Below are 14,054 nucleotides of genomic sequence, written 5' to 3'. Positions count from 1 at the left end.
ACCTTCTGGTGACAAACAGACCCAAACTATTTGAAACAGTTAACGCAGAACAGGGAATCAGCGATCATAAAGCGGTTACTGCATCGATGATTTCAGCCGTAAATAGAAATATTAAAAAAGCTAGGAAGATTTTTCTGTTTAGCAAAAGTGACAAAACACAGATTTCATAGTACCTGATGGCTCAACAAAAAAGTTTTGTCTCAAGTACAGATAGTGTTGAGGATCAGTGGACAAAGTTCAAAACCATCGTACAATATGCGTTAGATGAGTATGTGCCACGCAATATCGTAAGAGCTGGAAAAGAGCCACCGTGGTACAACAACAGAGTTAGAAAACTGCTGCGGAAGCAAAGGGAACTTCACAGCAAACATAAACATGGCCAAAGCCTAGCAGACAAACAAAAATTACGTGAAGCAAAATGTAGTGTGAAGAGGGCTATGCGAGAGGCGTTCAATGAATTCAAAAGTAAAGTTCTATGTACTGACTTGGCAGAAAATCCTAAGAAATTTTGGTCTTATGTCAAAGCGGTAGGTGGATCAAAACAAAATGACCAGACACTCTGTGACCAAAATGGTACTGAAATGGAGGATGACAGACTAAAGGCTGAAATACTAAATGTCTTTTTCCAAAGCTGTTTCACAGAGGAAGACTGCACTGTAGTTCCTTCTCTAGATTGTTGCACAGATGACAAAATGGTAGACATCGAAATAGACAACAGAGGGATAGAGAAACAATTAAAATCGCTCAAAAGAGGAAAGGACGCTGGACCTGATGGGATACCAGTTCGATTTTACACAGAGTACGCAAAGGAACTTGCACCCCTTCTTGCAGCGGTGTACCGTAGGTCTCTAGAAGAGCGTACCGTTCCAAGGGATTGGAAAAGGGCACAGGTCATCCCCGTTTTCAAGAAGGGACGTCGAACAGATGTGCAGAACTATAGACCTATGTCTCTAACGTCAATCAGTTGTAGAATTTTGGAACACGTATTATGTTCGAGTATAATGACTTTTCTGGAGACTAGAAATCTACTCTGTAGGAATCAGCATGGGTTTCGAAATAGACGATCGTGTGAAATCCATCTCGCGCTATTCGTTCACGAGACTCAGAGGGCCATAGACACGGGTTCCAGGTAGATGCCGTGTTTCTTGACTTCCACAAGGCGTTCGATAACAGTTCCCCACAGTCGTTTAATGAACAAAGTAAGAGCATATGGACTATCAGACCAATTGTGTGATTAGATTGAAGAGTTCATAGACAACAGAACGCAGCATGTCATTCTCAATGGAGAGAAGTCTTCCGAAGTAAGAGTGATTTCAGGTGTGCCGCAGGGGAGTGTCGTAGGACCGTTGCTATTCACAATATACATAAATGACCTTGTGGATGACATCAGAAGTTCACTGAGGCTTTTTAGGGATGATTCTGTGGTATATCTAGAGGTTGTAACAATGGAAAATTGTACTGAAATGCAGGAGGATCTGCAGCAAATTGACACATGGTGCAGGGATTGGCAATTGACTCTCAATGTAGACAAGTGTAATGTGCTGCGAATACATAGAAAGAAAGATCCCTTATCATTTAGCTACAATATAGCAGGTCAGTAACTGGAGGCAGTTAATTCCATAAATTATCTGGGAGTACGCATTAGGAAAGATTTAAAATGGAATGATCATATAAAGTTAATCGTTGGTAAAGCAGATGCTAGACTGAGATTCATTGGAAGAATCCTAAGGAAATGCAATCCAAAAACAAAGGAAGTAGGTTACAGTACACTTGTTCGCCCACTGCTTGAATGCTGCTCAGCAGTGTGGGATCCGTATCAGATAGGGTTGATAGAAGAGATAGAGAAGATCCAACGGAGAGCAGCGCGCTTCGTTACAGGACCATGTAGTGATCGCAAAAGCGTTACGGAGATGATAGATAAACTCCAGTGGAAGACTCTGCAGGAGAGACGCTCAGTAACTCGGTACGGGCTTTTGTTGAAGTTTCGAGAACATACCTTCATCGAGGAGTCAAGCAGTATATTGCTCCTATTGCTCCCTCCTATGTATATCTCGTGAAGAGACCATGAGGATAAAATCAGAGAGATTAGAGCCCACACAGAGGCATACCGACAATCCTCCTTTCCACGAACAATACAAGACTGGAATAGAAGGGAGAACCGATAGAGGTACTCAAGGTACCCTCCGCCACACACCGTCAGGTGGCTTGCAGAGTATGGATGTAGATGTAGAAGAACTTGCAGACACCAATTTAATATAGGGTGCAACAGGATATAGTGCCTTTAAATCCAAAAATACGAACAGAGAAAATCTGCTCAACAGGCTTCACCTGCATTGGAATAATTTAAATTTATCACCATATATAAAAACTTGCACGAAGTTAGGCCATTCTCAGCCACAGAGTGCTACAACCTATGAAACACAAAACTACACTAAAGGAACAAATGGGGAAAAAGGAGAATGGATAGAAGAAGAAGAAGAAGAAGAAGAAGAATGGTGTTTGAAAATTCCACCAGTGGACTATAAATGACCAAAAACAGACAGGGAAAATTATGCTAGGTTAAAATAGAAGTGGAGAATAAAAATAGTTTCAAAAATGAAAGCACCCAGAACACATTGTGGATTGTCAATGTAACTTCATACACATACACACCATTGGCAGGTATGTAAATGATTCCTCTCTAGATCTTTTCTGTATTTGACACATAACTGGCAAAGAGCATCAGGGTTGCAATTCTCTGTGACAGCAAAAATGGCCACCATTGTGCATTAGTGTTGTTCATGTTTAGTCTTGTTACCAGGCCTGGTAGGGGATATCAGGGATGTGAACACAACGTGTGACCACTGAAGGACATGGAGATGCTGTGTACATATGCAAGACTGCTATAACAACACCTGACAGAGTTTGAGAAGGCGTACATTGGGGTCTCCATTTGGCCAACTTGACAAATAAAATTTATCACTAAGTATAAAAACTTGCACAAAATTAAGTCATTCCAAGCCACAGAGCAACGCTCACAATTCTTGACAAATACACTTCCTTACATCTGACCATCACAAGACAGGATCACCACACTGTGCACCAAGCACACTGTAACCCCTTCACATTTGCGTCTGCCATAAAAAAAAGGGGTAATGGGCTCCTAGCAACTTTTAGTGTCATCCTGTATCATTGGTCAGGGATTATCAGCTAACAGACGAAGAAATTACTGTCCCATGTGTAGGTTGCCATTAACAATGCAGGGAAGCATGTACTGCTGTTGAATGGCAATGCACTGTGTTGCATTAAGTGATGAATCTTGGTTCTGCACCACACCAGATACCATCATTGGTGAGTATGTTAGTGGCTTCAGAGAAGGTCCCATTCTTCCTATATTTTGGAAAGAGCCGGCAGTGTTACCCCTAGTGTCATAATGGGGGCAGCCTTTGGTGTGACTTCAGGTGTCATGGATGGTAGTGATTGATGGAAATCTGATGGCAAAATGGTACATCACAGACATTTTGCATCCTCGTGGGTTACCTCTTGTGCGACAGCATAGCTGTGCTAATTTTCGACACTACAATGCTTGTCCACATATGGCACATCTCTATGAACTGTCTGCATGATGTTGAGGTTCTCTCAAATCCAGAAAAATCCACAGATCTGTCCCAAATGGAACATTTGTGGGGCCAGTTCAGACATCATCTCAGTCCCAGGTCCAGAACATTGAGGACCAGTTACAACAGTTTTGGGCCAGCTTGCCTTCCCAACTGAACCAGCGCATGCATAGCAGCCAGAAACGGATGCAAGTCATACTTATAAGTGAGCTCAAACTGTTGAGTTCCTCTAAATTTGACTCAACATTGAAATCAGGGAAACAACATCACATACCCTGTCAACCCGATAGGTATCCTTTCATTTTCGTCTCCCCTTCTGCGTACCTCACTTTGTGATTTAATTTTTTTTACGGCAGAATTGGAAGAGGTGATGTTAGCTTGTGCGGGAAAACCCAAATCGGTACGCACCTATGACATGCCAACAAAATGCACAATTCAAAAAAACACAGTGAGAAAACTACTGGCGAGCAGGAACTAAACCCCTATCATAAACATGTGCAAACATTGGGGACAAATAATTTGGACCCTGGAGTTCAGTTATGTCAATGGATTATTAAGCACCACTAAAACGCATGCACTCAGACTGGCATTCACTGCAATAAAAATTTGATATGAGCACAGGTGGTGGTTGTTGTTGATATTCTTGTAAGATGTAAGTGGTTTATGCCAATAAAGAGCTAAATATTCATTTCAGACCATTATTTCCACATCTCAAAAAGCACCTAGTTTAGGGTCCACCACAGTAAAATTTTGATTCTAATAGTTTCCTTTAGTCCAAAAATGAGCAGGCATAAGGAGGGGCATTTTATAGTGGGGAGGAGAGGGCAACTGTGGCACATTTTTTGTGACATTGGAAGATTTATTTATTTATTTTTTTTTTTTTTTTTTTTTCGAGTTATCATATGGTGAAGTATATAAATATAAGTTTCTTAATTACAGCTTTCTAGCTAAAGAAAACACAATACTTACAGCTTCACTGTAATGTTCCATACTATAATTGTAACTGTCAATAAATTTGGTGAATACTTCAATAGCTTTTGCTCTCAGCGTAATAGTGTTCTGCCTGTTGATCTCTAGGCGTCTCTTGATCTCATCAATCATGTCAGCTTCCATGAAAGCCTTTTGATCTAATGCTCTACGTTCTGCTGTTACTTTTGATATTGCCATCAAAATTCTTCTGGTTTCACCATTTTGTGCTTCAAGCGTATTTTGCAATGCAGTGTAATACTCATACTCTAGTCTCATGAGAGATTCTTTCCTGTCTTTCAAGCTGTGGAGTTTCTTCATTTGTAAAAGTTTTCCCCATGTCAGTGCAAATACCTTTCTTTCTATCTCAGCTTTATCAGAAAGAAAAGTTATATAGTAGTTCCTCGTTTTTCGCAGAGCAGCATAAAATGGAGTTCTGATGTCCTGTCTTTGCATGCCTCTACTTGCTCCTATACCAACATGTCCCTCTTGCTGCAACTGTCCATCTGTGACAAAATAAAAAAATAAGCATTTGACTAAGCAAACCAAGGAAAATCAGAAATGAAATTGCAATCAAGCTCTACAGATTCAAATCAATTACTACTTAAATTTTTAGGATAAGGATTATATGCATGGATGATCACTGGTCAAGAAATGGACAAACTGCGAACACAAGACATCATGTCACTTTACTAAAAATTGGGATGACAGACAAGCAGTTAAAGAATGAGCATAAAAATGAAGATAACACTTAAATTTCAGTCCTAAAGCAAACAAATTAATTTTAGTCATTTCTTTTTCTTCCAACGAGGACTGCGTTAGTTAAGTAAATGGTGAAGCAAAATGTTTGCTTCAAGTGAACTGTATGTACATAAATCGTAAATTTATCATATGCGGTGTATTTTAGATCCTGTAGATCAATTTCTGGGTATTGTTACAGAAACACTAATTGTAAACTAATACTTAGTCTAGTTTCTTTTTATTTTTTACACTGGGCCTTAATGAAATATCTTTTGAGAGTGAAAATTTCATTGCGCTAACTTTCATTTCAAGCTAAGTTCACAACAGTCAATTGTGTACAAGATAGTAATACAGAATAACCATATTGACATGTTTAGAGAAAGAAGGAATGACATATCTATTCGATACCCTGTTGACACTAAGATCATTAGAGACAGAACACTAGATAAGGATAGATGTGGAGGGGGGGGGGGGGGGGGGGGGGGAGAATCTGCCACCATATCATTGGCAGAAAACTTCTAATGACATCAGTAAAAGAACAATGAACACCCATCTTCCTCTCACTGATGGAACCCATCCGGCATTCACTTGGTGTTAACTACGGAAACAAAAGAAAAGGATGTTTGAATCCCACTCCTGAATGTGAACACAGTGTCTTAACCATTGTGCATCTTGTTCTGCATTTACAGGCAGGTGATCAGCATTCTATTACTTGCAAAATTTGAATTTGAAATACTGTTCTAGTCCTTTCCTTTTAGAAAGAAAGAGGGAAAAAATAGGTTCAAATGGCTATGAGAACTATGGGACTTAACATCTGAGGTCATCATTTTATTTTATTTATTTATTTATCTCTTGTTCCGGTGATCCATGTTGTGACACTATCACAGGATATGGAACGTGTCAATTTTACAAGCTTTTGGCCAGAATTTATGGTAATGCATAAAACAAAACAAAAACAGTAAACAGTAACTTAGGTCCCACTACAAAAAATACATTTTAGAGATAGATAAAGATTACAAACTAATAAGTGTTACAGAGAAATAAATATTGCAAAATATATGTTTACAATAAAAATATTCGGTATTACAAATACAAATTTGGGCATACATTTTCAATTTACAATACAAGAAATGTTAAACACTGTAGTTCAGGAACTCTTCTATTGTATAAAATGATCCTTGCAATAGGAACTGCCTTAAGGTTTTTTTAAACAAGAGATCATCATCTACCAAACACTTAATTCTTGAAGGGAGGGCATTAAAAATCTTACAGCCACTGAAATAGACTCTTTTCTGCACCATACTTAGATTTGGCTGTTCATAGTGGATATCACGTTTCCTTCTAGTATTGTGACTGTGTTATGCACTATTCAGCTTCAAGATGGATTTTTCTTTCCTTATGAAGCACATCAAAGAGAATATATATTGCGCAGTGGATGTAAGTATTTCAAGCTTCTTAAAAAGATTCCTGCATGTGGCTCTAGGATGGACTCCACACATGACCCTTGTTGTTGTGTTGTTGTGGTCTTCAGTCCTGAGACTGGTTTGATGCAGCTCTCCATGCTACTCTATCCTGTGCAAGCTTCTTCATTTCCCAGTACCTACTGCAACCTACATCCTTCTGAATCTGCTTAGTGTATTGATCTCTTGGTCTCCCTCTACGATTTTTACCCTCCACGCTGCCCTCCAATGCTAAATTTGTGATCCCTTGATGCCTCAAAACATGTCCTACCAACCGATCCCTTCTTCTAGTCAAGTTGTGCCACAAACTTCTCTTCTCCCCAATCCTATTCAATATCTCCTCATTAGTTACGTGATCTACCCACCTTATCTTCAGCATTCTTCTGTAGCACCACATTTCAAAAGCTTCTATTCTCTTCTTGTCCAAACTGGTTATCGTCCATGTTTCATTTCCATACATGGCTACGCTCCATACAAATACTTTCAGAAACGACTTCCTGACACTTAAATCTATACTCGATGTTAACAAATTTCTCTTCTTCAGAAACGATTTCCTTGCCATTACCAGTCTACATTTTATATCCTCTCTACTTCGACCATCATCAGTTATTTTACTCCCTAAATAGCAAAACTCCTTTACTACTTTAAGTGTCTCATTTCCTAATCTAATACCCTCAGCATCACCCGATTTAATTTGACTACATTCCATGATCCTCGTTTTGCTTTTGTTGATGCTCATCTTATATCCTCCTATCAAGACACTGTCCATTCCGTTCAACTGCTCTTCCAAGTCCTTTGCTGTCTCTGACAGAATTACAATGTCATCGGCGAACCTCAAAGTTTTTACTTCTTCTCCATGAATTTTAATACCTACTCCAAATTTTTCTTTTGTTTCCTTTACTGCTTGCTCAATATACAGACTTAATAACATCCGGGAGAGGCTACAACCCTGTCTCACTCCCTTCCCAACCACTGCTTCCCTTTCATACCCCTCGACTCTTATAACTGCCATCTGGTTTCTGTACAAATTGTAAATAGCCTTTTGCTCCCTGTATTTTACCCCTGCCACCTTCAGAATTTGAAAGAGAGTATTCCAGTTAACGTTGTCAAAAGCTTTCTCTAAGTCTACAAATGCTAGAAACGTAGGTTTGCCTTTTCTTAATCTTTCTTCTAAGATAAGTCGTAAGGTTAGTATTGCCTCACGTGTTCCAACATTTCTACGGAATCCAAACTGATCTCCCCCGGGGTCCGCTTCTACCAGTTTTTCCATTTGTCTGTAAAGAATTCGCGTTAGTATTTTGCAGCTGTGACTTATTAAACTGATAGTTCGGTAATTTTCACATCTGTCAACACCTGCTTTCTCTGGGATTGGAATTATTATATTCTTCTTGAAGTCTGTGGGTATTTCGCCTGTCTCATACATCTTGCTCACCAGATGGTAGAGTTTTGTCATGACTGGCTCTCCCAAGGCCATCAGTAGTTCTAATGGAATGTTGTCTACTCCCGGGGCCTTGTTTCGGCTCAGGTCTTTCAGTGCTCTGTCAAACTCTTCACGCAGTATCTTATCTCCCATTTCATCTTCATCTACTTCCTCTTCCATTTCCATAATATTGTCCTCAAGTACATCGCCCTTGTATAAACCCTCTATATACTCCTTCCACCTTTCTGCCTTCCCTTCTTTGCTTAGAACTGGGTTGCCATCTGAGCTCTTGATATTCATACAAGTGGTTCTCTTCTCTCCAAAGGTCTCTTTAATTTTCCTGTAGGCAGTATCTATCTTACCCCTAGTGAGACAAGCCTCTACATCCTTACATTTGTCCTCTAGCCATCCCTGCTTAGCCATTTTGCACTTCCTGTCGATCTCATTTTTGAGACGTTTGTATTCCTTTTTGCCTGCTTCGTTTACTTCATTTTTATATTTTCTCCTTTCATCAATTAAATTCAATATTTCTTCTGTTACCCAAGGATTTCTATTAGCCCTCGTCTTTTTACCTACTTGATCCTCTGCTGCCTTCACTACTTCATCCCTCAGAGCTACCCATTCTTCTTCTACTGCATTTCTTTCCCGCATTCCTGTCAATTGTTCCCTTATGCTCTCCCTGAAACTCTGTACAACCTCTGGTTCTTTCAGTTTATCCAGGTCCCATCTCCTTAAATTCCTGCCTTTTGCAGTTTCTTCAGTTTCCATCTAAAGTTCATAACCAATGGGCCTTATGGCTCTTTTTTGTACACACAGTACTTTTTTAGCCAGTGGCTGATTTCCCCAAAATATAATTCCAAATGCCTATGTTGCTGAACTTAGTCTTCTGCATAGATCCAGGATGTGGTTTGACCAATTCAGTTTGCTATCAATACGCAAGCCTAGGTATTTTGAGGAATCTACCCTGGTTATTGTCTGCTCACCTATTTTTACTACTATTTCCTCATCTTTGGATGTTGTGTGGAACTGAATGTAGTTTGTTTTACAGTAATTTACAGAAAGACCATTATTGTCAAACCAGTTCACCGTTTCATTTAAAATCTTATTTGCTGTTACCTCAAGTTTATCTACTGAATTATCAATAAGTATTGTAGTGTCATCAGTGAAAATGGAGAAGCTACAATATTCCATACAGAGAGGGAGATCATTTATAAATATAACAAAAAGTAGGGGGCCCAGAACTGAGCCCTGCGGCACTCCACATGTGATGGTACCCCATTCTGAAGGTAATGGGACACCATCTTGACTATCTACTACAACTTTTTGTTTCATGTTTGACAGATATGAGTCAAGCCATTTCCCTGCTGCACCATTTATACCAAGATGTGCAGCTTTTTATAAAAGAATTTGGTGATTTACACAGTCAAATGCTTTTGTTATATCACGAAATATGCCAATCACTTTCAGTTTTTTGTTGGTAGATTCCAAGAGTTTGCCAGTAAATGCAAATATTGCATCTTCTGTTGACAAACCTATCTGAAATCCAAACTGACTTTTGCTGAAGATATTGTGTTCACTGAGATGCTTAACTGTCCTGGCATGCATTAGTTTCTCTACAACCTTCAAAAAGCTTGTCAGCAGTGATATTGGCCCATAGTTAGCAGTATCCGTCTTATCCCCCTTCTTATACAGCGGGTTTACAACTGCATACTTAAGCCTCTCAGGAACTATTCCTTGTTTAAGTGACGCATCAAAAATGTGGCAAAGGACTTTACTTACATGGCTGGAGCAGTATTTTTGTCAATTCCAGCAGAGTATTTACTTTTCAGAAATTTAATAACTATTTCAATTTCTTGAACAGTGACTGTTTTTATCTTCATGTGTTCTACTGAACCAGGTACTCTAGCTTTCAAAAGATTGATGGCTTGCTTCATGGACCCTTGTAAACCTATTCTTTCTGTTACTGTTAAAAAATTATTGTTGAATGTGTCTGCAACTGTTTTTGGATCACTAACAAGATTACCCTCACTTCTTATTTGGATATTTTCACTACAAACTGCATTTTTCCCCGTTTCCTTCTTTACAAATTTCCAGATAGTTTTTACTTTATTGCTCGAGTTGTCAATTTCTGCTTTCAAGCACATGTTCTTTGCTGCCTGAATGGTCTTATTCAGATTTTATAGTGTGTAATCCTACTGTTATCATTTGAACTCCTGGCTGCAGCATATAGTTCTCTCCTTGTTTTACAAGAGATTTTGATGCCTTTAGTTATCCAAGGCTTGTTTCCAGATTTGAACAGGTTTTCTCTCACTGATTTTTTAGGAAATACTTCTTCAAAAAGGCTTGTAACTTCATTGATAAATATATTAAATTTTGAATTAACATCAATATACAGGAGACCTGTCCACTAGCTGTAATTGCTGATTAAAGGTTTCAGTGGTGTGTCTGTTTACAATCCTAAATGTTTTCCAAATGAAATTATCTTTTCTTTGTACATTCGTTTGGTTTGGAGTGAGGAATTACCCTTCATGATCAGAGAGACCATTTATAATATTTTTCATGGTTAAATTATTGCAAATATCCTTATCTACAAATACATTACCTATTAAAGTGCTAGAGCTGGCAGTTACTCTAGTTGGAGTGTCCACCACTGGTACTAAATTGTAACAGTACATTAAATGTTCAAATGTCTGTTTTGTTTCCATTTTCTGTTAAAAGGTCCACATTGAAGTCACCCATAACAATGATTGATTTAGTTTTCCTACATGGGTGGGACAGAAGTGATTCAGTTTGTCTTAGAAATTCATTTAGATTTCCAGCAGCTGCCCTGTAAACAGTCCCCTAGAACTTAGAACTACTTAAACCTAACTAACCTAAGGACATCACACACAACCATGCCTGAGGCAGGATTCAAACCTTTCCTTCTAGTGTATCTGTCCAACTGCAATCAGTTTAACCTCAAATGAAACTTTCCAGAAATATCATAATACTTAGTTAGAGATGGCTCATTGTGCTGCCCCTGTGGCACCACAATTCACATTTATTGTGAAGTGCTCATCCTGCTATCACATTGGCATTGGCTACCATTGTTTTAACCATTTCTTCTGAATGTTGTCTAAGTACTTCAGCTCTACTGGCTAGATCTCTTCGTCAGATGGCTGTTGCTCTAAGGGCTACTGTGTGTTGACTACTCCACATTGTGAGTTGTGATAGCAACTGGATGTGTAAGTATAAATCAGTGAGATGCTGATACCTATTTCATGATGCTGATGGGAGGGTGCGAATTTATTGTTTTTCAGGAAAACATCTCCTTGACACCTTTACTGCTGGATGGAGACAAGCTGGTGGTGGCTACATTATGCTCTGGGGAACTTTAAAGTGAACATCCATAGGCCCAGTGGAGCTCGTGCAAGGCAACAAGATGACAAAGGAGTATTGTACACACCTTCCTGATGACCATGTTTCCAAACTGTAGTAGCATTTTTCTAAAAGATAATGCACCATGTCACAAGGCCAGAAGTGTGATAAAGTGGTTTGAGGAACATAGAGGCGATTTCCAACTGATGTGCTGGCCCCCCAAACTGCCAGATCTGAACCCGGTAAAACACATTTGGGATGTCACTGAATGTGCCATCAGACCTCCTTGGCCCCCTCCCTGGAATTTATGGGAATTAAGCAACATGTCAACATGTGTGTGTGTGTGTGTGTGTGTGTGTGTGTGTGTGTGTGTGTGTGTGTGTGTGTGAGGGGGGAGGGGGGCAGACGTGGTGCCAACTCCCTCCAGCAATCTGCCAATGCCTAATTGTTTCCACACCATGATGCATTGCCACTGCCAAGGGTAGTCATACCAGGTATTAGGTAGGTGGTCATAATGCTCTGGCCGATCAGTGGTAAGTCTTCTTTCTACATTTTTAGCAAGCCATATACTGCAATGGTGCTGCTACATGTGGCTGCAGTTTCTTCACTATTTAATCTTGGAATGAGTTTTAGAGGGGTTAAATAGTTTCTCTCCTTAAGCAGTTTGTTGGATCCCATTTAATTTACTCTAGTCTGAATCGCTGAGTGGTTTGTATACTTCCTTCTTGCAATTTGTGGGCTGTACCAGCGAAATGTTGCCTTAGTCACATTGTAGGCTCAATACATTTTGGACTTCTCACAGCTTTTTCTTCTCATGGCTTTTTTCTGCCCTCAAATTCTCTCTCTTTGGTGACAAGTTTCCAGTGATCACATAGCATTTTCATGTGTACTTTTTATACTGCCTCTGCGGGTATGGTGGAGACATGGTCCACACAGCTAATGTTATCTACGACTAGTACTGACATGGAGTCTGAACGAGTTTGCTGTAACGTTCAAATTTGCTCCACCCACCCCAGAAGTACACAGTTCCTCATGAGGGTGGAACAACAAGGAGCTCTACAATCCTTCACTGTCTGGATGTTCTAGTGAGATGAAATAATGATAGCTAGTGGGACACAGTATGTATCAAAAACTTAAGCATGCCGATTTGTTGTTATATACACTCAGTTGTCATCACAGCTTTCAGTGTGAAGGAGTTTAAAGCACTCTAGTCCAGAGAGCAACAGCCACTTCTGATGAAGAGAGCTTGCAAGAAGAGCTTAAATACTCACAGACAACATCCAAAAAGAAATGGTTATAATAAACAACAAACATAGTACGCTTTCTTCATCTTTATCTACATAGATACTCCACAATCCATCTCACGGCACATGGCACCCCGTACCATACTAGCCATTGTCTTTCCAATTCTACTCGCAAACAGAATGAGGGAAAGATGACCATCTACGTGTCTCTGTATGAGCCCTAATTTCTCATACCTAATATTTGTGGTCCTCATGCGCAGTGTGTGTTTGAGGCAACAGAATCATCCTGTACTCAGCTTCAAATGCCAGTTTTCTATATTTTCTCAATAGTGTTCCTCGAAAGTAATGTTGCTTTCCCTCCAGGGACTCCCATCTGAATTCTTGAGACATCTCAGTAACACTTGTGCATTGTTCGAACCGACCAGTAACAAATCTCACAGCCTGCCTCTGAATTGTTACGATGTCTTCCTCTAACCTGACCTGGTATGGATCGGAAACACTTTAACAGTACTCAAGAATAGGTCGCACCAGCGTCCTAAAGGTGGTCTCTTTTACAGATAAACCACTCTTTCCTAGAACTCTCCCAATAAACTGAAGTTGACCATTAGCTTACCACAATCCTCACATGTTCTTTCCATTTCATGTTGCTTTGCAATGTTACACCCACACTTCCCTGGGACACTCCTGATGATACCCCCGTCTCTGACGAACTCTCACCGTGGACAACATACTGTTTTCTATAACTTACGAAATCTTCGAGCCACTCACATATCTGAACCTACTCCATATGCTCATACCTTCTTTAACAGCCTGCAATGGGGCACCACGTCAAACGCTTTCTGGAAATCTACAAATATGGAATCTGCCTGTTGCCTTCATCCACAGTTTACAGTATATCATGAGAAAAGGGCAAGCTGGCTTTCATACAAGTGATGCTTTCTAAAACTATGCTGATTTGTGGACATAAGCTTCTTGGTCTCAAGAAAATTTATTATATTTGACCTGGGAGTATGCTCAAGGATTCTGCAGCAAACCGATGTTAGAGATATTGGTCTGTAATTTTGCAGGTTCGTTCTTTTGCCCTTGTTATACACAGGAGTCATCCACGCTCTTTTCGAGTCACTTGGGACTTCACGCTGGGCAAGAGATTCGCAAGAAATGCAAACTAAGTAAGGGGCCAATGCTGTAGAGTACACTTCGAAAACTCAAATTGGGATTCCATCCAGACCTGGTGACTTACTTGTTTTCAACTCCTTCAGTTGTTTCTCTA

General features: G+C 39.7%; 1 protein-coding gene across 3 annotated transcripts in view; it reads right to left on the bottom strand.

Moving 5' to 3' along the window:
• The window catches only part of LOC124555042, a 126,579-nt gene that overhangs the window by 19,475 nt on the left and 93,050 nt on the right, over positions 1-14,054 (bottom strand). For all 3 annotated transcript variants that reach the window (XM_047128811.1, XM_047128812.1, XM_047128813.1), the window contains exon 9: positions 4,566-5,068. In XM_047128811.1, the coding sequence (XP_046984767.1) occupies positions 4,566-5,068 (503 nt within the window). The remainder of the gene's footprint in view (positions 1-4,565; positions 5,069-14,054) is intronic.

The sequence above is a fragment of the Schistocerca americana genome, chromosome X, assembly GCF_021461395.2.
Source record: "Schistocerca americana isolate TAMUIC-IGC-003095 chromosome X, iqSchAmer2.1, whole genome shotgun sequence".
Taxonomy (NCBI): domain Eukaryota; kingdom Metazoa; phylum Arthropoda; class Insecta; order Orthoptera; family Acrididae; genus Schistocerca; species Schistocerca americana.
The sequence above is the reverse complement of the archived record's forward strand: the minus strand, read 5'-3'. Positions and strand labels throughout refer to the sequence as shown.